The sequence below is a fragment of the Phacochoerus africanus genome, chromosome 10, assembly GCF_016906955.1.
Source record: "Phacochoerus africanus isolate WHEZ1 chromosome 10, ROS_Pafr_v1, whole genome shotgun sequence".
Classification (NCBI taxonomy): Eukaryota; Metazoa; Chordata; class Mammalia; order Artiodactyla; family Suidae; genus Phacochoerus; species Phacochoerus africanus.
The window spans coordinates 1,074,747-1,097,232 of record NC_062553.1 but is presented as its reverse complement, the minus strand read 5'-3'; the positions used below and the strand labels follow the sequence as shown (position 1 = coordinate 1,097,232).

Sequence of the window (22,486 nt, the reverse complement as noted above, 5' to 3'; positions counted from 1 at the left end):
GAAAATGTCATTAAGAAAATCGTAAAGACGAGAAACTACACTTGTAGTAAGTCCTATACTGCGTTTCTCGATACCGTATGGTTACAAGATGGACTGTCCGTCCCTGTGTCCATCAGTGTGTCTCCTATGGTACAGGATGTGAGACGGATTTCTAGACATCCAAAGTGAAAAGACAGTGTGGGAGAGAAACTCATATTCACCCACAGGTCCCCGCATGACGATCGAGCCTTGGCAAGGAAGGAGCAGCAGTACGACTGCTTCCTGGTGGCCCAGCCTGTGCCCTAACTGGTTATGAGATTTTCGGGGCGGACGGTATTCGTCCTCTTTGTGATACGGTGCTGGAAACACTGTCACTTTAAAAAAACCCACTTCCCTGGGGTGATAGGCCGATGCGCAGTTTCGCCGGTCGGGAGAGAGGTTAGCGTACTGTGCAGTGATAGAATTTTTGAAAGCAAAGTTATAAAACAGGAAAGCAAACCATTAATTTGACATTAAATACGATCCACGTCATGCCTGGGTAAGGACAGGCTGTCCCCCGCAGTACAAGGCCTCCCGACCCCGTGAGCCCTTCCGCACTGAGCACGGCGCAGAGACATCGCGTGAGCGCGTGGGTTTGCACACGAACACACACACTCACACACGACAGGTAAGGCTATTAACGTTTCACGAAGACGCGCGCGTGCACACCGACAGGTAGGCTAACCGTGCGCCGTGCGCCGTGGTGGTGACTTGCTGCAGCGGAGGTGGGCGTGGCTCCTCCCCGTCGCCGGCGCCCCTCCTCTGCAGGGGCGGGGCTGCGCCGCAGGAGGAGAGGGTGTCTTGCATCTTGGGCGGGGTGGGGGCGCGGAGGGAGGCAGGAGAGCAGGCCCCCGGGGTACCTTCGAGGAAATACATGGACGCTTCTGCCTGACGTTCTGCTTTTCGCCGCTCGGAAGGCGTCCCTGGACGGCACCAGCCCTTCTTCCACCTTCTGCTTTGGTGTCGGTGCCCTTTCCCAGAGGCGTCCGTGTGATGAAAGGAGTCCGAAGCCGTCCTGAATGACTGGACCCTTCCCAGATACCTGATGTCCCCTTGTTCCGGGCGCTGCTTCCTCTGCGCCTCCCTCGTCAGCTGGCGCCCATCTCTGTCAAAGCAGCTTCTCTTAATTCCTCTGCTGTGGCGTCTGGTAGGTCTTGGATTCCTCCAAGATCTGTGTCTTGAAGCTCCGCCCGCCCCGCCCCAACACGCTCTTTTGTCCAGCCCACAGGTGCTTTCCTGGCCTCCTTGCTCGGCCCTGTCTGGAGTCCTGCGACATAGGCAAGGCACATCTGGACACTGTTCTCCCCAGCAGGACTGTGTGGTTTGGGGCTTGATGGCTTTCACACCTTTTTCCTAACGACAATGGCACCTGTGATGGGTGACCTTCCAGGCGGCGTGACGTTCTCGCTGTTGGGCTAACACTGAGTTGCCAATCCATGGAAACCATGGGGCACCGTGTGCCGTGAGCCTTAAAGGTGCTCGGGACCCTGACCTGGAGGCCGAATAGGGACTTTGTGTTCGGGAGCAAATAGCCCACTTGACACCTTCGGGACTGAACGCGTGGGTTCTAGGTGTTCGGGCAGAACTGCCCAACATCGAAAGAACTTTAAAAGGCAGTCCCTTACTGGCGAAACACTCCCTGACATGAGGGACAAAGCAGCAAGGTAGCCGGTGCAGAGGCAGCGTTCTCGGGGCCCAGGCTTCGAGTTCTGCGCCCGGACGCCAGGTCTTGCTCCTCCTCTCCCTTCCTGCCCCAGGGAGCTTTCTAGGTGAGGGCGTCCTGACCACAGAGCAGTGCGGTTGGCTGAACCCTTCCTGCCTTCCTGCCTTCCTGCCGGCGCTGGCCTCTCTTCCTTACGAACAAATGCCCTTTGTGGCATTTTGTCCCCAGAATAGAGCGCTTTCGTCTGCATTAGAAACCTGTTCAGGCAGGCGTCCTTTCTCCCCACTGATCTTCTTCACAGCATCTGGGACCCTGTCCACTGCCTCTTGGTTGGCAGAAGCTGCTTCTCTTGTCATCTTGACGTTTTTAAGCCAAACCTCTTACTAAAAGCATCAAGCTGCCCTTTGCTGGATTAAATCCTCCAGCCTTAGAGCCTCCCCTCCCTTCCACTTAAAGTTGTCACGTGGTGACTGTGCTTTTCCTCGCGTCATACTAGAGTCTGTAGCAATCCTGAACCCACAAAAAAGCCAAATTTTGAATACAAGATAAAAAGGTATTTTGCAAAAAGTGCAAAGATTTTGTGCCTGTCGGTGGAGCTGCAGCGACAGCTTCAAGACTTTGCTTTCTTTACAATGGTCCGCCAGCTGGCTTCATTCATCTCGAAAGGAGGCAGCCTCTGTGGCAGACCACCAGCTACTGTGCACACCACGCGGTTCACCTCTCTCCACGGCCATGACTTCTCTCTGCGTCTTGGGAGTACTTCCCACATCGCTAGTGGCACTTCATGCGCCCCGTGGTATTATTGCACAAAACGTGACGACAAGTACGTGAGAGCTACGGCAGATCACTTTTTACTTCCATTCGCAGCCTGCTGGGAGACAGACCGCTCACGTGGAGATGACAGGCGTCCCAGGGCATTGAAAATGGGTGGCGAAGCGCAAGCTCAGCCCAGTAGCAATGGGAGGGGCCGGAGGTGAAGGCAGCCGCACCGTTAATCGACACAGTTGGGTTCAGTTCTGCCTCTTTCCCTTTCTTTACGTTTCTCTCCACTGTGAAGACACCAACCACGCTGTGTTTGTGCGCTTGAGTGTTGATAAATGTTAACATTTTATAATAGATATGTGACTTTTGATATGATAGCAAGTGATAAACTAGTAACTACATGTATTTTATGCATTCATGACATACTTTTCTTTCTTTCTTTCTTCATTTCTTTATTTTTCATTGAAGTATAATTGATTTACAATGCTGTGCCAATTTCTCCTGTGGAGCAAAGTGACCCAGCCATACATAAATACATACATTTTTACAGTATTTTCCGTCAGGAGAGTGGATGGAGTTCCCTGTGCTGTACAGCAGGACCTCATTGCTTATCCATTCTAAATGGAATAGTTTGCATCTACTAACCCCAAACTCCTCGTCCATCTTGCTCCCTCCCCCAACCCCCTTGGCAAACACAAGTTTGTTCTCTCTGTCTGTGAGTCTGTCTCTGTTTTGTAGACAGGGTCATTTGTGCCATGTTTTAGATTCCACGTGTAAGTGATATGGTATCTGCCTTTTTCTTTCTGACTTAGCATGATTATCTCTAGTTGTATTCATGTTGCTACAAGTGGCATTATTTTCTTCTTTTTATGTCTGAGTAGTATTCCATTGAATATACATACCACATCTTCTTAATCTGTTCCTCCGTTAGTGGAGGTTGTTTCCATATCTTGGCTATTTTGAATAATGATGCAGTGAACTTTAATAGGGGTGCATGTATCTTTGTTGTTATTGTTGTTTTCGGCTGCACCAGAGGCATATGGAAGTTCCCCAGCCAGGGATTGAATCCGAGCTGCAGCTGTGACCTACAGCTGCAGCAACACCAGATCCTCAACCAGCTGTGCCACAGCAGGAGCTCCTTACATCTTTTTGAATAGTTTTGTCCAGCTATATGCCCAGGAGTAGGATGGCTGGATCATGTGGTAGTTCTATTTTTAATTTTCCGAGGAACTGCCATGCTGGGGTCCACAGCGATTAGGCCAATTTCCGTTCCCACCAACAGTGCAGGAAGGTTTCCTTTTCTCCACCCTCCCTCCGGCATTTGTTATTTATGGACTTATTAACGATGGCCATTCTGAGAGTTCCTCTGTGATGCAGTGGGTTAGTGAGCTGGCTTGTTTCTGTGGCATTGCCAGTTCAATCCCTGGCCCAGCTCAGCGGGTTAAGGATCCAGTGTTGCCCCAGCTGTGGCGTAGGTCACAGATGTGACTGAGATTCTGTCCCTGGCCCATGAATTTCCTCGCGCTGAGGGCAAAGCCAAGAAAGAAATGAATGATGGCCATTCTGACCAGTGTGAGGGGATACTTCATTATAGTTTTAATTTGCGTTTCTCTAATAATTAGCAAAGTTGAACATCTTTTCATGTACCTGTTGGCCATCCATAGGTCTTCTTTAGAGAATTGTTCATTTAGGTTTTCTACCCATTTTTCAATTGGGTTTTGTTGTTGTTGTTGAGTTGCATGAGTCGTTTGTATATTTTGGAGATTAAGCCCTTGTCAGTTGCATCATTTGCAACTATTTTCTCCCCTTCCCTAGGTCATCTTTTTGGTTTCCCATGGTTTCTTTTGCTGTACAAAAGCTTGCAAGTTTGATTAGGTCCCATGTTTTCATTTTCTTCTTCTCTCTGTTGCCTTTGGGAGACTGACCTAAGAAAACATTTATACAGTTGATGTCAGAGGATGTTTTGCCCGTGTTCCCTTCCAGGAGTTTGATGGCATCTTGCTTTAGGTTTAAATTGCTCAGCCGTTGTGAGTTTATCTGTGTGTGTGGTGTGGGGGTGTGTTCCAGTCTCATTGACTTACATGCAGCTGTCCAGCTTTGCCAGCACCGCTTGCTGAAGAAATGCTCTTTCCCATTTCCCTTTCTGTCCCATTGATCTGTATGTCTGTTTTGGCACCAATACCACACTGTTTTGATTACTGTAGCTTTGAAATATTTTCTGAACTCTAATACCTAAACTTTTTAAAGTTTTTTTCAATATTCAAGCTACACAGTTCACCTCCACATTTTTCTCAAATTGCTGCACATCTCAAGGGTCACTGAGCTTCCAAGACAGTGTTAAGCAGCAGTGGAGGCCGTGGGCATCCTCGCCAGGGGGTCCTCATTAGTTAGAAGCTGGCTTTAGGAGTGAGGTGTTTTACTTGCTAAGTTTGAGGAAGAATCCACCTATAGGTGTTGGATTTTGACACAGGGTTTGGTTTTGTTTTGTTTTGTTTTTTGTCATTTTTTGACCTTTTAGGGCCACATCCGTGGCATATGGAGATTCCCTGACTAGGGGTCTAATCGGAACTGCAGCTGCCGGCCTACACCACAGCCGCAGCAGTGCAGGATCCGAGCCACATCTGCAGCCTACACCACAGCCCACAGCAACGCTGGATCCTTAACCCACTGAGCGAGGCCAGGAATTGAACTGCAACCTCGTGGTTTCCACTGCGCCACGACGGGAACTCTGACACAGGGGTCTTTTAGGAACAGTGTAGACGACCATGTAATTTTCTCCTTAGTCCTTGTGAATTATATTAATAGACTTCCTAACATTGAACTAACCTTGCTCTCCCAGTATAAACTCTGCTTGCTTGGCTGTGGGGTGTTGTTTTCTTAGTGTAGTGGTGGACTCTGTTTGCATATGTTCTATTTAGGATTATTACAGCAGTTACTCTTCTTAGGTGATAATAGTTTATGATTTTCCTTTTTTATGCTCTATCATGTTCCAGTACAACTGTTATACTTTCCTAGTAAAATTAATTTGGAAGTTTATCTTCATTTTCTACACTCGGAAACAATTTGTACAGCATGGGGGCTCTCTGGCTTCTAGAAATTTAGTAGAATTCCCCTTTGAAGCCATCTGAACCTGGTGTTTTTTGTGGGATAGTTTTCTCTGTTTCCTCTGTGGACATTGGTCTCTCTCTGTTTTTCTTTTTGAGCCACACCTGCAGCATAGGGAAGTTCCCAGGCCAGGGACCAAATCTAAGTCGAAACTGTGAAATATGCTGGATCCTTTAACCCACCACACTGGGCCGGGGATTGACCCACACCTCCACAGCAACCCAAGCTGCCGCAGCTGATTCTTAACCCCCTGTGCTGCAGCAGGAACTCTGACATGGGTCTCTTCAACTTTCATCTCTACTGGGGCCAATTTTTTGACTGGAGCCAATGTTTATAACTGTTTCTTAAGAAATTATCCATTTCCGGAGTTCCGTTCGTGGCTCAGTGGTTAATGAACCCAACAGGATCCATGAGGATGTGGATTCAATCCTTGGCCTCAACTCAGTGGGTTAAAGATCAGGCGTTGCTGTGGCTGGCATGCAGGCTGGCAGCTATAGCTCCAATTTGACCCCTAGCCTGGGAATTGCCATATGTTACAAGTGCTGCCCTAAAAAGAAAAAAAGAAAGGAAGGAAGGAAAAGGAAATGAAAACAGAACTTCAGACAGAGGAAGACTTTGTGGTGTCTCACCTGGCACACCCCACACCCACTGACGGCAGCCCCTTTCCCAGGGCTGCACCCTGCTCCCGCTCAGAGAGCAAGCAGACCTTTTTTGCAAAGAATAGTGTTGTCTGAGGGCTGCCCGAAGGCCTGGGCGCATTGCTTCCTGCATGGAGCTCTCCCCGGAGGAAACCTTGTAAGGTCAGCTCCTTGGAGCAGCGGCTCTCGGTGGGGCCGGCCGGAGCCGGGAAGGCTTGGGAGGAAAAGCTGGGGAGAGAGAGTCTCTGGAGCCTCTGGAAAACCTGGAGCCACATGCAGGCTCGGCTCCCTCGTCAGCACCCTGAGCTGACCCTCAGCTTCACCCCAACCCCGCCGCAGGTCCGGGCCCAGCACCGCAGGGGCGCCTGGTGCGGAGACACCCACAGGCAGCGGACAGGCTGCTTTTTCCGGGTTCTTCTCCCTTTTCTGTCTCTCTGTCTCTGTTAGTCTGACGTTCTCACTCCATCAGGGAGACTGGGGCGCGGCACAACCAGGCCAGGATGCTCTGGCAAGGAGGGACCCCAGAGGCCCGCTGGCCCCTGGGCTTCGCAGGCTCTGTCTGAATCTTTGGTGATCGCTGTGGTTATGCGCCATCAAAGTTGAGTTGATTCTTCTCCGAGTGCTGGAGCCCTAGGGTGGGGCTCGCCCACCACCCTTCCTTCTGTGGGAGACAAGGCACAGACCGCTCAGCCAATCTGCAGAGGGGCCAGAAGCCAGCCCCCCACCCCACTGCAGCGCCCACTGGCAGGCCCCAGGCCCCACAGCCACAGCAATGCTAGACGTGAGAATTTCCTGCAACCTACCCCACAGCTCAGGGCAATGTCAGATCCTCAACCCACTGAGTGAGGCCAGGGATCGAACCTGCGTCCTCACGGATACTAGTCGGGTTCCTTTCTGCTGAGCCACAATGGGAACTCCTGGAGCCATTTTTTGGTTTTGAGTGTGGACACCCTGAAATCTAGCTGTGCAGCCGCTGTGGCCTCACCATCAGCATCTGTTTGGAGGCCTGACAGATCCCGCAGGTGTGGGCGGTCCCCCTACCATGTGACGTGGCCCCTGGGGTACGAGGGGCCGTGTGTGGACGTGGCCCCTGGGGTACGAGGGGCCGTGTGTGGACATGGCCCCTGGGGTACGAGGGGCCGTGTGTGGCTTGGACCCCGAGGGCCTCTGCAGACAGGGCTCCGGCGCCCTAACACACCGTCTTTCCGTGCAGGAAGGGCATTTCCCCAGAACACGTGACACACGCCGACAGGGAGCAGACCAAGAAGGTGGTGTACGCGGTGGTCTACGGAGCAGGTAGGCTGCGGCTGTGCGCGGGCCTGGAGTTGTGGTCCCACCTGCAGGCCAGGCGGCGATGGCTCCAGCCGCGCGCCTGGGCATAAATGCGGCTGTGACTTAAGCCCCTCTCGGCCGTGGAGCTCATTTGAGGGCCCCTGTGCAGCCCTGTTTACACACACGTGGGGGACTAGATACCAGGCAGACCACTCCCGTCGTGAACCCCAGTGCTCCCACCCACCTTGGCCGTGAGTGTGGAGGCGCCCCACCCCCCCATCACGCCCCCTGCAGGGCCGTGCCCAGCCGGATGCTCCAGGACCCGAGGCCGAGCCGGCCTGGCCCGGCCCGGCCCTCCTCCTCCCTTTAGCTTCCTGGCCGCGGCTCTCTGGGGTTCCTCCGTCTTCCTCCCTCTTGGTCCTGCTGAGTCAGTGGGGCTGAAGGCGCTGGGGCCAAGGGAGAGCGTCGGGAGAGGCCGTGGCCTGGCGGAGGCGGTGTGGACTCCTCCTCAAAGTCACGTCTCCGTCGAGGAGCAGGGTTTGTGAAAAGACCCTCAGAAGAGAGGCCTCTCCCTGCACGGGAGCTTTGCCCTTCAGGGAAAGGCAGCCCCACTCAACAGCCTGCAGCGCAAACGCGTGGCCACCTTGTGTCTCCCCGGCGTGACTGCGCTGCCACCTGGCCTGCTTCCAGGACTGAGAGTGGCTTTGCTGAGGGTGAGTCTGGAACCCACCTCGAGCCGGCCAGGCTGGCTCCTGCCACAGGTGCTGCATCCGCTGCTCCTCTGCTGGGCCCTGGCCATGTCCACTGGGCTCGGCCCTCCTCCGCCTTCCTTGACCACTGCAGCGTCTGAACACACGGGTCCCCACCGCCTGTCTGGTCAGGAGTCCGGCACAGCTGGGCTCTGCAGGGCTGTGGTCTCAGCTGGGCTCAACCGTGGGCTGCGGCAGGCTCGGGTCTCTGGCTGGCGGGCACGTGGGGCCTTGAGGGTGGCAGGTGCTCCCCCTCCATCCTGCCCCCCACCTCGCCCAAAGTCATCTTCCCTCCTGTTGGCTTGGCACCTTCTGGAGCGTTCACTTTATCATTTTCTGGAGAGGAAAAAGCTCCGCTTTGTAAATAAGCAGTGAGTCATTAGTCGTGCTGTTGGCAAGAAGGGTAATTTGGCCGCTTTTAGCCCTGATGGTGACAGGCCTCCCACCCAGGCCTCCGTTTCTGCTGTTCCCGTCGCCGCCGTCCAGCTCGCCGCCGGATGTCCGTGCACCTGCCGGCTGCGTCTGCTCCTCACCTCAAGCGTCAGGCATCCTGGGCTGCCGGGCACCCTTTGGAAACTCAGCAGAGACGCCTTCCGCCACCTGGCTCTTGGGCGTCGATGTGGTGTTTTTGCCCAAATGTGCTGCTCTCGGTGCTGGGGGCACGTGGCCGAGTCCTGGCTGCAGGTTGTAGCTGTTGTGAGAATGATGACGACGACGAGAGATGGCAGAGGGAGAGGCAGGACTGGAACGTGTGCAAAGACCCTGGAAGGGGCTCCCTGCCTGGCCCTCACCTCCCCCACCCCCGCCCTGGGTACTCAGGAGGCGCCAGGCCTCCGCCAGATAAGGGAGCACCCGCGGGCCTGGCCATGGCCCAGAAGGCGGGCCGGCAGCTCCCTGCTCTTCTTCAGTCCCCTGGGTCTGTCCCAGCTGCCAGCGGGCCCCCCATCCAGCCTGCTGACGGGGTTCCTCCTCCAGGAAGCTCTCCTGCGCTCTCCAGCCTGGCGCTGAGCTCCTGCTGCTCTTTGCGTCCCTTTGACACATGCTTCTCTTAAGTTTGCCTGCACCCCTGTCCCCACGCGGGCCCTTGCCAGGCTCCACAGCAGGCACCGGGGTCCTGCTCACTAAGACGGAGTCTGTCGATGAGACTCACGAACCGGCCTGAAAGACCAGCATCCAGGGGCCGGCCCACGTCCAGCGTGGTCGCTGGTGCCAGCGGAGCCCGATGCAGGGCCGGGCCCGCCAGGCTCAACGTCGGAGGGTGCGTGGCAGCCCATCGGGTCTGTGCCAGCGTGTTCCTGGAGGCCGCTGTGCGCCAAGCACTCACCAGGCCCCAAAGCTGTGAACTGGAGCTAGAAACTGTCGCCCTTCTGCGCCAGGCAAAGAGCACGCGGAGACAAGGCGGTGAGAGGTTCTTCCTGAACTGCAAGGGGTGCGTCGCACGCCCACAGGACGTAATGGGCCCTCTGGGGAGCCCCCCAGGGACCTTGCTCCCGGAGATGGGCCTCATGGGATTCCGGCTCCAACAGCAGGAACCCGGTCAGTTGAGCCAAAGTGTGGGGGAGAGTCGTGTGGAGAGAAGGGGCCGGTGTACACGGAGCCGGGACAGGGGCCCTGACAGCCAGCGCCGTCCCACCGGGACGGGGCACAGCGGCCTCGGAGTGGGACAGACCCTCCAGCCAGGGTGTGGCAAACAGAGCTGGACCCTGGGTCTCTGGCTCGGCCTCTGTCCCCGCATCCGTCAGTGTTGCCTCTCTAGTGAGCCCGCTTTCTTCCTGGGCAGGGGCCTGGCCAGCCTCTGCCCTTCACACACCCCGCAGCTCCACAGAGGAGAGGAGAGGAGCCCTGCTCAGCCAGGGACTGTGACCTCTGCTCACGGCCACGTGGCTCCCGCCAGACCACCGGCCGTAGGCAAGACGCTCAAGTGTGATAAATAGACTAAACGGCTGCCTAAGGTCCTGAGAAGTGACCGGGAGCAGACGGCGGTCGGAGGAAAGGATGGCCCGGGGGGTGGGGGGTCGCATGCTCTAGCTCTTCTCCTGAAGGCACGCCTCTGTCCACGCCGTGGGCAGCTAAAGTGCTGACAAGATGCCCAGGGTCTTGCTGGCTTGGAGAACCAGAGGGCAGAGTCGGGGCGACCAGCGACTCTGGAAAGTGAGGGAGGACTCTCGAAGGGGAGCCTCGTCTGGGCGTGCACCTGCCCAGGCCTCGGGCTGACCCCTCGCTGTGCACCAAGAGGGCAGACTCAGACAGCCCAGCCGGAGCCCTGCCCTCAGTTTCAGCCACGCTCACTGCAGGGCAACAAAGTTCGAAGTTTGACTTTAGCCAAATTAACGGCCCTCTTTAAAAAAAAAAATCAGTACTGCTGAGAAACAACAAAACCCAGTGTCTGCCATCTGTCATTTACAGTGTCCAGTATACAGCCCAGACTTACTAAGCATAGGAAGATGGAGTTCCTATTGTGGTGCAGTGGTTGACGAGTCCAACTGGGAACCATGAGGTTGCGGGTTCGGTCCCTGCCCTTGCTCAGTGGGTTAAGGATCCGGCGTTGCCGTGAGCTGGGGTGTAGGTTGCAGACGCGGCTCAGATCCCGCGTTGCTGTGGCTCTGGCGGAGGCCGGTGGCTGCAGCTCTGATTCGACCCCCAGCCTGGGAACCTCCATATGCCGCGGGAGCGGCCCAAGAAATGGCAAAAAGACAAAAAAAAAAAAAAAAAAGGAAAAGAAGACACGTGCTGTAACCCGGAACTAAAACATTCTAAATCAGCTACACTTCAATTTAAAAAAGGAAACAAACTATTAATACTTGTATCCATATGGATGGGCCTCAGAACTTGATGCCAAAGGAAAGAAGCCAGCCAGGTACAAGGGAGCATTTAGAGCACACAGTGTCTTGAGCCATGAAATTCTAGAAATTCAGAATTAATTTACTGTATGGCATACTTTATGGGATAGATGTATATTTATATATATTTTTTCTCTTTATAGCTGCACCTGCAGCATATGGAAGTTTCCAGGCTAGGGGTCAAATTGGAGCTGCAGCTGCTGGCCCGCACCACAGCCACAGCCGCACCGGATCCTAAACCCACTGAGCGAGGCCAGGGACTGAACCTGTACCCCCGTAGAGACACGCTGGATCTTTAACCTGCCGAGTCACTATCGGAACTCCTCTGTGTACGTATTTTACCACAATAAGACCAGGAGAAGAAAATCTGCAGTGATAGAGCAAACAGCTGCTTTCCTGGGACCTGGAGTTGACTGCAACTTGGGGCGCTGTCCTGGAAATCAGGGTGCCATCCTGACCAGCAATCTTGCAATAAAGAGCTTCACCAGAACGCCTGCATCCTCTAGGAACCGGTTATTTGGACCCGAAGTGTCTGGCTCTAAGTAAGTCCTGCAAGGACGGGAGCTCCTCAGCACCCACCTCACGATCTCGCGCCGCACCTTCCCTCTCCTGCCGCCTTCCGCCTGCCCCAGTTCTGGAAGCCGACCGCCCTCCGGACAGGCCGAGAGCTGGGACTGCACGTGCTTCATGCAGGACTTCAGCTGCGGCCCCTCCAGGCCCGCGGCCAGCGTCGAGTAAATAGATGTTTACTAGGCCCCAGGCCAGGCTGGCCAGCACCGAGCACTTGGTCCCTAAAGCCAAAGCCAGCACCCTCCTCACCAGCTGGAGACCAGTGGTGCCTTGGGCCTTGACTCCCTGGCTCCTCCAGGAGCCCAGCCGTGGGCTCGCTTCGCGTCGCCTGTGGTGGCCACGGCCGGGGGCCGTGCCCTCAGCCCCACTGGTGAGCGTCGGGGCTGGCCTCTGACCGGCGGTGCTCTGGCTCTCACAGGGAGGGAGCGGCTTGCTGTCTGCCTTGGAGTTACTCTTCAGGAAGCTGCGCAGTTTGGGGAGAGTTTTTTGCAGAAGTACAAGAAAATTAAGGACTTCACCCAGGCAACCATTGCCCGGTGTCACCAGACAGGTAAGCCAGCTGCAGCCAAAGCCACCCCTCTCCCCCGCCTTCTCTGCAGCAGCCAGGGGCTCTCCCGGCCCCTGCTCCTCTGCCGAGGGGGTGAACAGGTGGGAGGGGTCGATGGGTGAAGCTGGGGTGATGGAGGCTGGGTGGGTGGGGACCCGTTGGGAGTCCAACCCCTGATGGAGAATTGGGACCAAAAGGCCCCATGTAAGAAGAGTCCAGAGCCAGGCTCTTCCCGAGGCAACAAAACCGAGCTTGAGTTAGAAATGGCAGATAGGCCTGCGGAGTGAGAGGACCCTGCAGCGACGGCACAGGGCAGCGTACAGGCTGCTTCACGTTCGCTCACACGCCTCAGAGGCCGTCAGCTAGAACGCGCTCCGTGACCACAGTGGAATACACGGTACCGTATCTGTACATACCCGCGTGTGCGGTCATCCACCGTACGCCCGTCGGGAAAATCACCGCACTCCTAAGTGATGCAGGATTTTAAAAAGAAGCCCTGTTGTAGCTCCGAGGGTTACGAACCCAACCAGTATCCCTGGGGAGGCGGGTTCGATCCCTGGCCTCCCTCAGTGGGTTACGGATCCAGCATTGCCATGAGCTGTGGTGTAGGCCGGCAGCTGCAGCTCTGCTAGGAACTTCCATATGTCGCCAGTGTGGCCCTAAAAAGACAAAAAAAGAGGAAGAAAGACTGAGACACAGCCAAGCTAACCTTCACTTAGAGATAAAGGCATTCTTGAAAAGAATGTTTTAAAAAGAAAACAGTAAACCAGCTATAATGAAAAAAATTTAAATCAGGAGTTCCCGTCGTGGCGCAGTGGTTAACGAATCCGACTAGGAACCATGAGGTTGCGGGTTCGGTCCCTGCCCTTGCTCAGTGGGTGAACGATCCGGCGTTGCCGTGAGCTGTGGTGTAGGTTGCAGACGCGGCTCGGATCCAGCGTTGCTGTGGCTCTGGCGTAGGCCGGGGGCTGCAGCTCTGATTCGACCCCTAGCCTGGGAACCTCCATATGCCGTGGGAGCGGCCCAAGAAATAGCAACAACAACAACAAAAAAAAAAGACAAAAGACAAAAAAAAATTTAAATCATTATATAAAGGAAAAAATAAGAAAATGAAGAAGGGAGTTCCCATCATGGCACAGCAGAAACCAGTCCGACTAGGAACCATGAGGATGCAGGTTCAATTTCTGGCCTGGCTCGGTGGGTTAAGGATCCGGTGTTGCCTCGTGAGCTGTGGTGTAGGTGGCAGACTCGGCTCAGATCTGGTGTGGCTGTGGCTGTGGTGTAGCCCAGCGGCTACAGCTCTGATTAGACCCCTAGCCTGGGAACCTCCATATGCCTGAGTGTGGCCCTAAGAAGACAAAAGACAAAAAAATAAACAAAGGTGGAGTGAAGGACTTCCATGTTTTTATTTAAAAAGAAGGAAGAAAGGAAAAGGAAAGGGAAACAAACTCTGAACATAAAGGGCTGTGTTTAACACCAGACGTTTGGGAAAGAGCAGCAAAGTAGATTAAAGAAGGAAGGAGGCCGGAGATAAACTTAAGAGCAGAAGGTCGGGAACTAGACAGCCGAGGAGGGTCAGCAGTGGTTGCAGAGAGCAGAGAACTAGCCCGCGGCCGGGGTTGCAAACAGGATTAGCAGCCTCGCTACCTTTGTGGGGGGCCTCCCCTTGGCCCTCAGGGCTGCACCTCCCAGAGCCTTCCGACTCCCCTCACTGCGACCCCCTGGACCTGACTGCGCGCCCAGACAGGGGCCTGTGCGGGGGGCCCCAGTGCCGGGTCCTGCCGACTAGAGGGCATGAGAAAGCCAGCAGAGTGGTTCCACCCCCGGCCTCCTCACTGTGTCACTGAAAGTGGGGTCTGGCACTCGCCCCTCTAAATCCAGTAAAGAGGCAAGGCTGGCGGAAAGGAAAGGTTGCTTTATTTCAGAAGCTGGCCCCCGGGGTGGTGGGTGGCAGGTGGGCTCCCGTACGCAGGCCGATGCCCCGACTGGCAGCGGTGCGCGAGAGCTCTCTCGAAAGGAGTTTCTGGGGTGCGTAAGTGGAGGGCGGGGCTACACCCGGAAACAGCGCCGCCACGATGGTCCCTTGTGGTGCAGTCGACTGAGGCTCTGGGGACCCTGAGTCACTGCTCGGGTCACTGCTGTGGCTGGGGTTCCATCCCTGGCCCAGCAAGTTCCACATGCTGTGGGCGCGGCCAAAAAAATAGAAAGGCGATTTTAAAGAAAAGGCAAACAGCCCAGTCAGGTTTGACATCATCTCTCTCTCCCTCCCCCCTTTTTTTTTAGCTTTTTAGGGGCGCACCGGCGGCATATGGAGGTTCCCAGGCTAGGGGTCAAATCAGAGCTACAGCTGCCGGCCTGCGCCACAGCCACAGCAGCACGGGATCCCACAGCTCACAGCAACGCCAGATCCTTCACCCACTGAGCAAGGCCAGGGATGGAACCCGCATCCTCACGGACACTGGTCGGGTTCGTTCCTGCTGAGCCACGACGGGAGCTCCCCTGACCGTCATCCTGACAGGGGTCCTGGGTGGTCTGACCAGCTTCCTCTGGGTCGTTTCCAGTACAGGTAGTCTTCGGCCCCAGGGTTGGTCTGCCCCCAGTTCCCGAAGTCGGCAGCTGATGTCACGGCTCCAGCCTGGCCATCACGTACATAACTCCTTCCACCTGGCGGGCTCAGTACCTACAAAACGGCTCGGGACGTGGCTCGAGATGTGGCCCATAGCCCTTGGGAAGGAACTAAAATCCTTGACTTTGCCTACGGACTAAACGACTGTTGCTTGGTCTCATTGGGCTGTTTTCCTTTGCTTCTGCATTTTCCCATTTCTCTGGTTAACTTTATTTTCTGGCTAAAGTTTGTCCACAGACAAAAGCAGGCGGAGGACATGGGGGGTGCAGACCACGGGGCCCTGCTCCATTTTAGCTGAAGCCCCATGAGCCCTGACCATTCCTGGACCCAGGAGCCCCACACCTGAGAAAAACAAAGAAACCCTCAACTTGGAAGGGTCAGCACGGTGGGAGAAGGCCGTGTGCATGGGTCTGTGGGGCCAGGATGAGGCAGGCTGCGCCCAGACCCCGCAGGGCACCCCGCAAGCCATGAAAAGAACCTGGGTGTCATTTTTCACCAGTTATTCCAGCAACGGTGTGGACAGGAGGTTGGGAGGGGAGAAGGCAGAGCAGCACTCGGGAGCGGCGATGGGCCGTTAGCTTAGAAACTCACACCGGGATGGGAGCGCCACTGGCCAGAGGTGCCAGGGAGGCGGCGAAAACGGCTGGTCGCAAGTGAAGGCTGGGGCAAAGGTGGGGTCGGGCCTCAGGGGTGGGTCTGTGCCCTCCGTGCAGACAGACAGACTGACCTGCCGGATGGACAGGGGACCAGGCAGCTTCTCCATGACATTGACGGAGCTCACGTGGGCCCCTCCCAGGGCCCTGCAGCATGTTCAGGGGTCACGTCTTTTGTACACTTGGCAGAAGCAGGGTATTTTACCTGCAGCTGACTGAGATGGATGCCTCCCGCCCCGCCCACCTGCACGACCCCCTTCTGCGCTGGGTGGCAGTGCAGTGGCCACAGCCCACTTTGAACCCAGCCAAGGGCTTTCGGTGCCAGGACCCCTGACGTGTGTTGCTCCTTCCCCATCTGGTGGAGGGCGCCAGCGGTCCTGGCACAGGACATCCCGGAGCAGGCCTTCCCCCTGCAGCCGCACCCAGGTCAGCGCGCAGCAAGAGCGGGTACCAGACCCGCAGCGCCACAGGCCTTGGGAACAAGGTTTGAAATGCACGGAACCAGACGGGTTCAGACCCCTTCCCACCATTAACAACTACAAACTGGGCAAAACGTGTGAGGCGCTGGGTCACAGGCGGTGTCTCTCAGAGAAAAGGGGCAGCCCCGACACCCTGTGAATGAAGACAGAACGCAGTGGGGGTCCCACAGATTACAGGGGTCCCGCTGAGTTGAGGAGAAAGGACTAGGTCCAGGGAAGCACAGACAGCTGGATTTCCGGGGCGGAGCAAGTACCGGAGAGGAGACGGTTACACAGAGAGATGGCCCTAAGCCTCCAGAGAGTTGCCCCGTCTGTAGTTTCTCCCCCCCCCCCCCACCTCCTCCCTTTGGCCAGGCTCGGAGCATGTGGAAGTTCAAGGGTCGGGTGTTGAACCTGAGCTGCTGCAGTGACAAGGCTGGGTCCTTAACCCGCTGCAGCACAGGGACCTCTTCCCCATGTGTGTTTAATACTGAGATACGCGTGCAGAGAGGGGAACTGCACGGGACCGAACAGCGTGCTTTTGGGGGGCAGCAGGCTGAGCGCTCCCGAGCGCTCACAGGCCTGGAGATGTTTGAGTTCTGACCACCGGAGTCGGGGCTCCTGGGACTTCAGGCACAGTTAGTGGAGCCCCAGCAGAATAACACCTTAGCACTAGGTCTGAACCAGCCTAGATCAAAGGCTGCTCTAAACCCACTCTAACAGAGCTTGCAAAGGGGCCTCAAAAGGATCGGGTGACCTGCTACCACTCTTTCTCGAAAGGCAGACACCAAACCCCAGGCTTGAGCACTACCCAGCATCCAGTCCGAAATCACCAGACACACAGAGTCAAGCCTGGAAAGTGCCCGTGGGAAGCACAGGCTCTCCGTTCTCACGACCTGTCACTGTGAGCGGCTTTAATTGTGTGTTGCCCGGCATTGTATCACGCGCTGAGCACGGGGTCATTTTTATAACTTTGCTCATGTGAGACGTTCTTCCAGTCCTCCTTCCAGATGCGTGAAATCGTAAGCTGGGGTCTAGTTCTCAGCAGCACGTAGTGAAGCCAAAGTCCTCGTGGGTCAGGAACACATGCAACCAATGCAGCACCTCTGGGTTCATTTTCTTGGAGAGGACCCCAAGTTATGGAAGCTTCAGGCCCCACAGAACTTGGATGTGCCCTCCTGTGTGGGGAGGTGGCCTCTGACCCAGACCATCAGTCCCTCCTTGAGTGAACTGGGGCCCAATGCTCCCCCCTCCATTCCAGCTGCTACGCGGTCCAGAATTACCTCGGTACCCCGGGCCCACAGTGGCTTCTCTCTTTTATAGTGTAAAACCCGCCTCCCTGTCCCAGGTGAGACCTAAGTGCTGCGGAAAGTCAGAAAGCAGGCAAAAGCCTGCCACCAGGCAGGGAAGGCCCGCCACTGTGTTCGCATCTTGTCACAGAAGCCGCTTGCCCTTGAGACAGCGCAGGAGGCTTCAGGGCAGAGCTGGGCAGGGCTCTGACCCCTGCCGCAGCCAGAGGGAGCAGGCGGGGCCCTGGACCCACCCTGGGAGCAGCCATGCCCCCAGGGCACCCGCGCTGCCTGCCTGCTCCCGCCTCCCATCCTGCTCTTCTTGGTGTAACGCAGGCTACGTGGAGTCCATGATGGGCAGAAGGAGGCCGCTGCCGAGGATCCGTGCGCGAGACCAGAAGCTCCGGGCACAGGCTGAGCGACAGGCAGTCAACTTCGTGGTGCAAGGTGCCAGAGCCCCTCCGCTCGCTCCTCTGCTTCTCGGGTTTTCAGCAGCCACAGGGCAGGGTGGTGCCCACCAGATTATTGCCACACTATTCCCTGCTCCTGCCACCTGGTAGTTACTGTCAGGAGCCACGTGGCAAGTGCTCGGCACACGGTCGACTTTGTCCCTGCAGTGCTCCCCACGAGGCTGGCTCCAGTGACACTACCCCGTGTCGGAGGACGTCCGGCCAGCACGTGGGGCCGACCTGGAGCTCAGGCCCTTGACCCTCGGCCTGGCCTCCGGTCACAGCCCTCATGCCCAGCAGGTGCGCATCCTGGGACAGGCACCTCCTAAATCTGCAGAGCGTCACTCACCTCCGGGGGTGCAGACTCAGTCAGCTTTAGCCTCAGTGTTCAGATGGTCAAGGCACGTCTGGGCAGAGGTGACGCGAGGAAGTGTGATCACGGCACCACATGCCAGGCGCCAGGTGCTGTCCTGACGAGGCCTCGGGGTAGCACAGGGGTCAGGCATCACTCCCACCTGAGAGCCAAGGCCCTCAGGGCCCAGAGATGAAGGCTGGAGGTGGGATTCCAGCCCCGCCTGCAGCACGAGGGTGGCCGGGACCCCAGCAGATGCAGGGTGGGAGGGGGACCTTGGAGGACGAAGGTCAAGTCCCCAGGAGCCCTGCAGAGAGGCCGGCATGGCGGTGCTGCCGCCTCAGCTCAGCCTCGGCTCTACTCGGAGATCAGGGAGGTGGCAGCAGCTGGCGGAATGGTTGCCAGGCTCTGGTCTGGGCTCCGTGTGGACTCTTCCCGGGTCCTGTCTCCAGTGGGACCGCCCAGATGAGCGGAGGACGGGGTAGCCCTCCCGACCCCGAGACGGCGGATTCTGAGCAGGTCCTCTGGGTGAGGAGGGTGTCAGGTCGCGACAGGTCCTGTTCAGGAGGCGCGTGCGAGGCCTGTGCGAGGTGACAGTGAAGCTGGTTTAGAGAATCGCACACAAGGTCTGTCCACGCGAGAGGCCGACTGGGAGGCCTGGGCATAGACTCGAGCCACCGTGAGAGCTCCTCTACCTGCTGAGCTGCCCATCGTCCGAGATGAGCTGAGCTGGGTGCCAGGAACGAGAAGGGGCCGGTGCCCACCGGGGAGTTCTGCCTCCGCGTGGGCTGGCACAGGGCCAGGCAGGGCCCGGATGCCTCGGTGCAGCCATGCTCAGCTCCCTCCCCCCGGGGAGCCCCTGCGTCTCTTCCCACAGTGGCGAGCCATCCCCGTTTCCCAGCCCAGGCAGAGGGTGCCCCGGCCCTGACCCCTCCCCGTCGGCAGGTCGGCCTCAGACCCCAGACTTGCGTGTCCAGCCTTCCTGCCGCACGCATGGGGAGAAGCAAATCTGTGATGTGGGTGGTGCCCTGCGGCAGGGAAGGTGGGCCATCGGCTGGGGACTTTGACCTCCTGGTTCACCTCAGGAACACTGAACTGCTGATGCAGCTGAAACCTGAACTTCAGTCTGTTTCCCATGATCAGAACTGGGTTAAGACACCCACTATGTGCCTGGCACTGGGCAAGCATGTCCCCTACGCTGGCCAGCATACGGCAGAGTGCCCGACCGAAGGCGCTCATCCGAAGCGGGGGCCCAGGTAGGCCTGAGCTGGTCAGGTGGGCCCTGGACCAAGCTCTAGGGGTCAGAGGCAGAGACTCTGGCCGTGGAGGAGCAAGCTGCCCCTTGGGGAGAGGGCCCCTGACAAGGATCCGAGTCCAGCCTCCAGGAGCTACCCACAGCCAGCAGCCACCAGGAAGCGGGCACCATCCCCATTGGCTGCCCGGGCATGAGTTCTGCGGACAACCTGAGGTCATCCGAAAGGGGGTCTTGCCTGGTTGAGCTTCCAGATAAAGACCCAGCCGGGTCGCACACTGACCTCAGCCTGAGAGGCCCTGAGCAAAGGGCCCGGCCACGCAGGGTGGGCCCCAGTCTGCAAGAACTGGGGGAGGTCGATCTGTGTTGTCTTAGCTGCTGGATGTGGGCTCGTGCATTACGCAGCATAGAGAAGGAAGCCGGCCAGCCTTGCCAGCAGGGCTGCGGGACCCTGGGCCTCACACCATTCACGAGCCAGAACGCTTTGTGCCCTACAGGCTCGGCCGCGGACCTCTGTAAGATGGCCATGATCCGTATCTTCGCAGCAGTGGCCACGTCCCCGACCCTGACAGCCAGGTCAGTGAGGGAACGGCCCGCCTGCCCGGGGCCCGGCCCAGCGCCTGCTCCTGCCTCCGCCAGGGCTGCAGCGGGAGGCCTGCTGTTCTGGGGCTGCCTGTGTGCACACACCTCTCGGAAGCGAAGCCATCCCAGCCACTTCCCTCCGTAGGTGTGGATCTGACAAGCTCACCAGCCCCCAGCAGAGGGACCCCCTTGAGCCAGGCTGCCCTCAGCATCCTGGGAGAGCCCTGTGTTCCCAGCTGGGGCTGGGCAAGTCGGCCAGGGGGGAGCATGCTCGGTGTCCCCAGGCCGCCCCAGCATGGCATCCTCTGGTGAGCCTGAACGCCTCAGGCACAGCCTGAGGGCCACACACACAGCTGCCTGTCCAGGGGTAGGCGGGCCCCTCGGAGAGGACACGGGAGGCTCCAAACTGCCCCACTCCCGCCCCCTCGTACATGTGCCCAAGCCAGCTCCTGCTGCTGCCACCCACCCCCCCTGAAGGCAGGGCTCTCCAGGCTCCGTCTCTGCCTCCGTTGTGCCCCTCGGTCACATACCCCCAGCAGAGCAACCCCAGATCTGGGCCCTGGTGCAGGTGGGAGCGGTGGATTCCCCCTCCTGCGGCTCACCTGGACCACCCCGGAGAAGTGAGGGTCGGGCCCCAGGAGGGCCCGCCTCCCTCCCTGGTCTCCGCCCCATCCCAGGGACCCCCAGGCTCCTGTGGAGGAACCCTGGCAGGCAATCCGAATGTCCACACCAGGAAGAGAAGTGCCCGTGGGATTAGTTCGGGACCCTTACGTGGTCTCGAGGGCCTGCCCTGGCGGGCCTCGTGCTCACTCTCCTGCGTCCCTGCAAGCGTGTCAGCAGCGCAGAGGACAGCTGGACTCCTCTTCCTACCACCTCTGGGACACAGGGACCTGCCTCTGTGGCCACCCTTTTCCATGTGACTTTATGATTTTCTGTTGGCTTCTGATATTATTTTACCTTCTCAAGGCATAGGGACTCCTCCTTATCTGAGATCATTCCTCCCCTTAACAAGCTTTCTCCTTCCAATGTTTCCCCCTGTTCACTTGGGCTTTTTTTTTTTTTCTTTTTGCCTTTTCCAGGGCCGCTCCGAGGCATATGGACGTTCCCAGGCTAGGGGGTCGAATCGGAGCTGTAGCCGCCGGCCTACACCAGAGCCACAGCAATGCGGGATCCGAGCTGCGTCTGCAGCCTACACCACAGCTCACAGCAACGCCGGATCGTTAACCCACTGAGCAAGGGCAGGGATCGAACCCGCAACCTCATGGTTCCTAGTCGGATTCATTCACCACTGCGCCACGATGGGAACTCCCACTTGGACTTTTGAGCCTATGTTCTTTCAACAATTTCAGCAACTTTGTGCAGAAGGGTGTGCAGGGCAGAGGCCCTGACTGGGGAAGGCAGGGTAGTGCCCGAGTCAGAAGTGGGTAGTTTTCCTAGGCCCCACCACTGTTGGCCTCCCCGCTCTGCAGCCCCTGCAGCGGGCACTCCCTCTGGTCCCCTGTCACCTCGTCCCCTGGGCAGGAGGTCCCACCCGGCTCCCATCCCAGGGGAAGAGGGTGGAGGGTGCGGGGCCTGAGCCCTCGCAGGACAGGAGCTCTGCCCAGACCCCCGATGGTGCTGCCAGGGTCTGGGCTGCCAGCTCCGCCGTCTGTCCGCGGTGGCCAGGGAGGTGGGAGGCAGGAGCAAAATGTGAAAAGTTTTCCTGTCGCTGAGTCTCTCCTGCCCACGCCAGTGCCAGCCGCCTCCTTCAGCCCAGTTTCCTCGTGGCTTTCTGGCTGGTTCCTGAATCCGCGCGGCCTACTTGCTTGTGTGGGTCCTGAGAGCACACGAGAGAGGCTGCCAGCCTGTGCTCGCTCTCCATCTAGCACTGTCGCACGTCTAGCAAGTCTGGTCCATTTCCGGGGTGGGGGCAGCCTTGAAGGATGCTGGGGGCGGGGAGGGCCTCTGGGCTTGGCGGGGGTGAGCCTGGAGAGGCCTGCAAACCCACGGTGAAGGGTGGGGCCGTGGGCACCTGGCCTGCATCCAGGCCTGAGTGCCCTGGTGGGGGCCTTTGGGGGCAGAGGGATCACCGCGCTGGTCCAGTAGGAAGGAGGCAGAGCAGCTCACAGGACTTGACCCTGACGGCACAGAGGGGCTGCGGGGACCCAGAGTCCAAGCCCCCAGGACCTGAGAGGGCCACAGCACACTGACCCCTGCCCTGCCTGTTCCCTTAAGCTGTGCCCAAGGGACGGCAGACGTGAACAGCAACCCCCCCCCATGGCCGTGCCCTTCCCCCTGCCTGCCTTTGACTCTGGGCCCCCCCAGTTCCCACCACCTCTGTCCCCCAGGCTCCCCTAGACATGAGTCTCATGGCCTTGGGTGGTAGGTGCCCGGTCAGCGTGCAGTGAGGACCCACTAACAGCGCGGCTGTGGGGTGGCGGCCTGGCGGGGCGCGTTCGGGCTGAGCCCCTGCAAGCCCTGTGGCCTTGGGGTGTGTCTGACTGCGCCTGGTCAGTGTGACCAGGAGCCCTCACACGTAGGCTGCCCCTCGGGTGGTCGGGGCAGCTGAACGGAGGGGCCGTGTTGGCCTGCCCCGCACGGGGCCCCTCTGTCACTCCCTCTTTCCTGTGCCCCAGTTTCCAATTAGAACGATGGTGACATCGCAGTCAGCTGTGACAGTGG

General features: G+C 57.8%; 1 protein-coding gene across 1 annotated transcript in view; it reads left to right on the top strand.

Annotated features, from left to right (window-relative positions):
- The window catches only part of HAUS3 (HAUS augmin like complex subunit 3), a 129,290-nt gene that overhangs the window by 102,113 nt on the left and 4,691 nt on the right, over positions 1–22,486 (top strand). The window contains exons 20-23 of the mRNA XM_047798447.1: positions 7,400–7,482; positions 12,036–12,167; positions 17,527–17,637; positions 19,741–19,819. Coding sequence (XP_047654403.1) covers positions 7,400–7,482; positions 12,036–12,167; positions 17,527–17,637; positions 19,741–19,819 — 405 coding nt within the window. The remainder of the gene's footprint in view (positions 1–7,399; positions 7,483–12,035; positions 12,168–17,526; positions 17,638–19,740; positions 19,820–22,486) is intronic.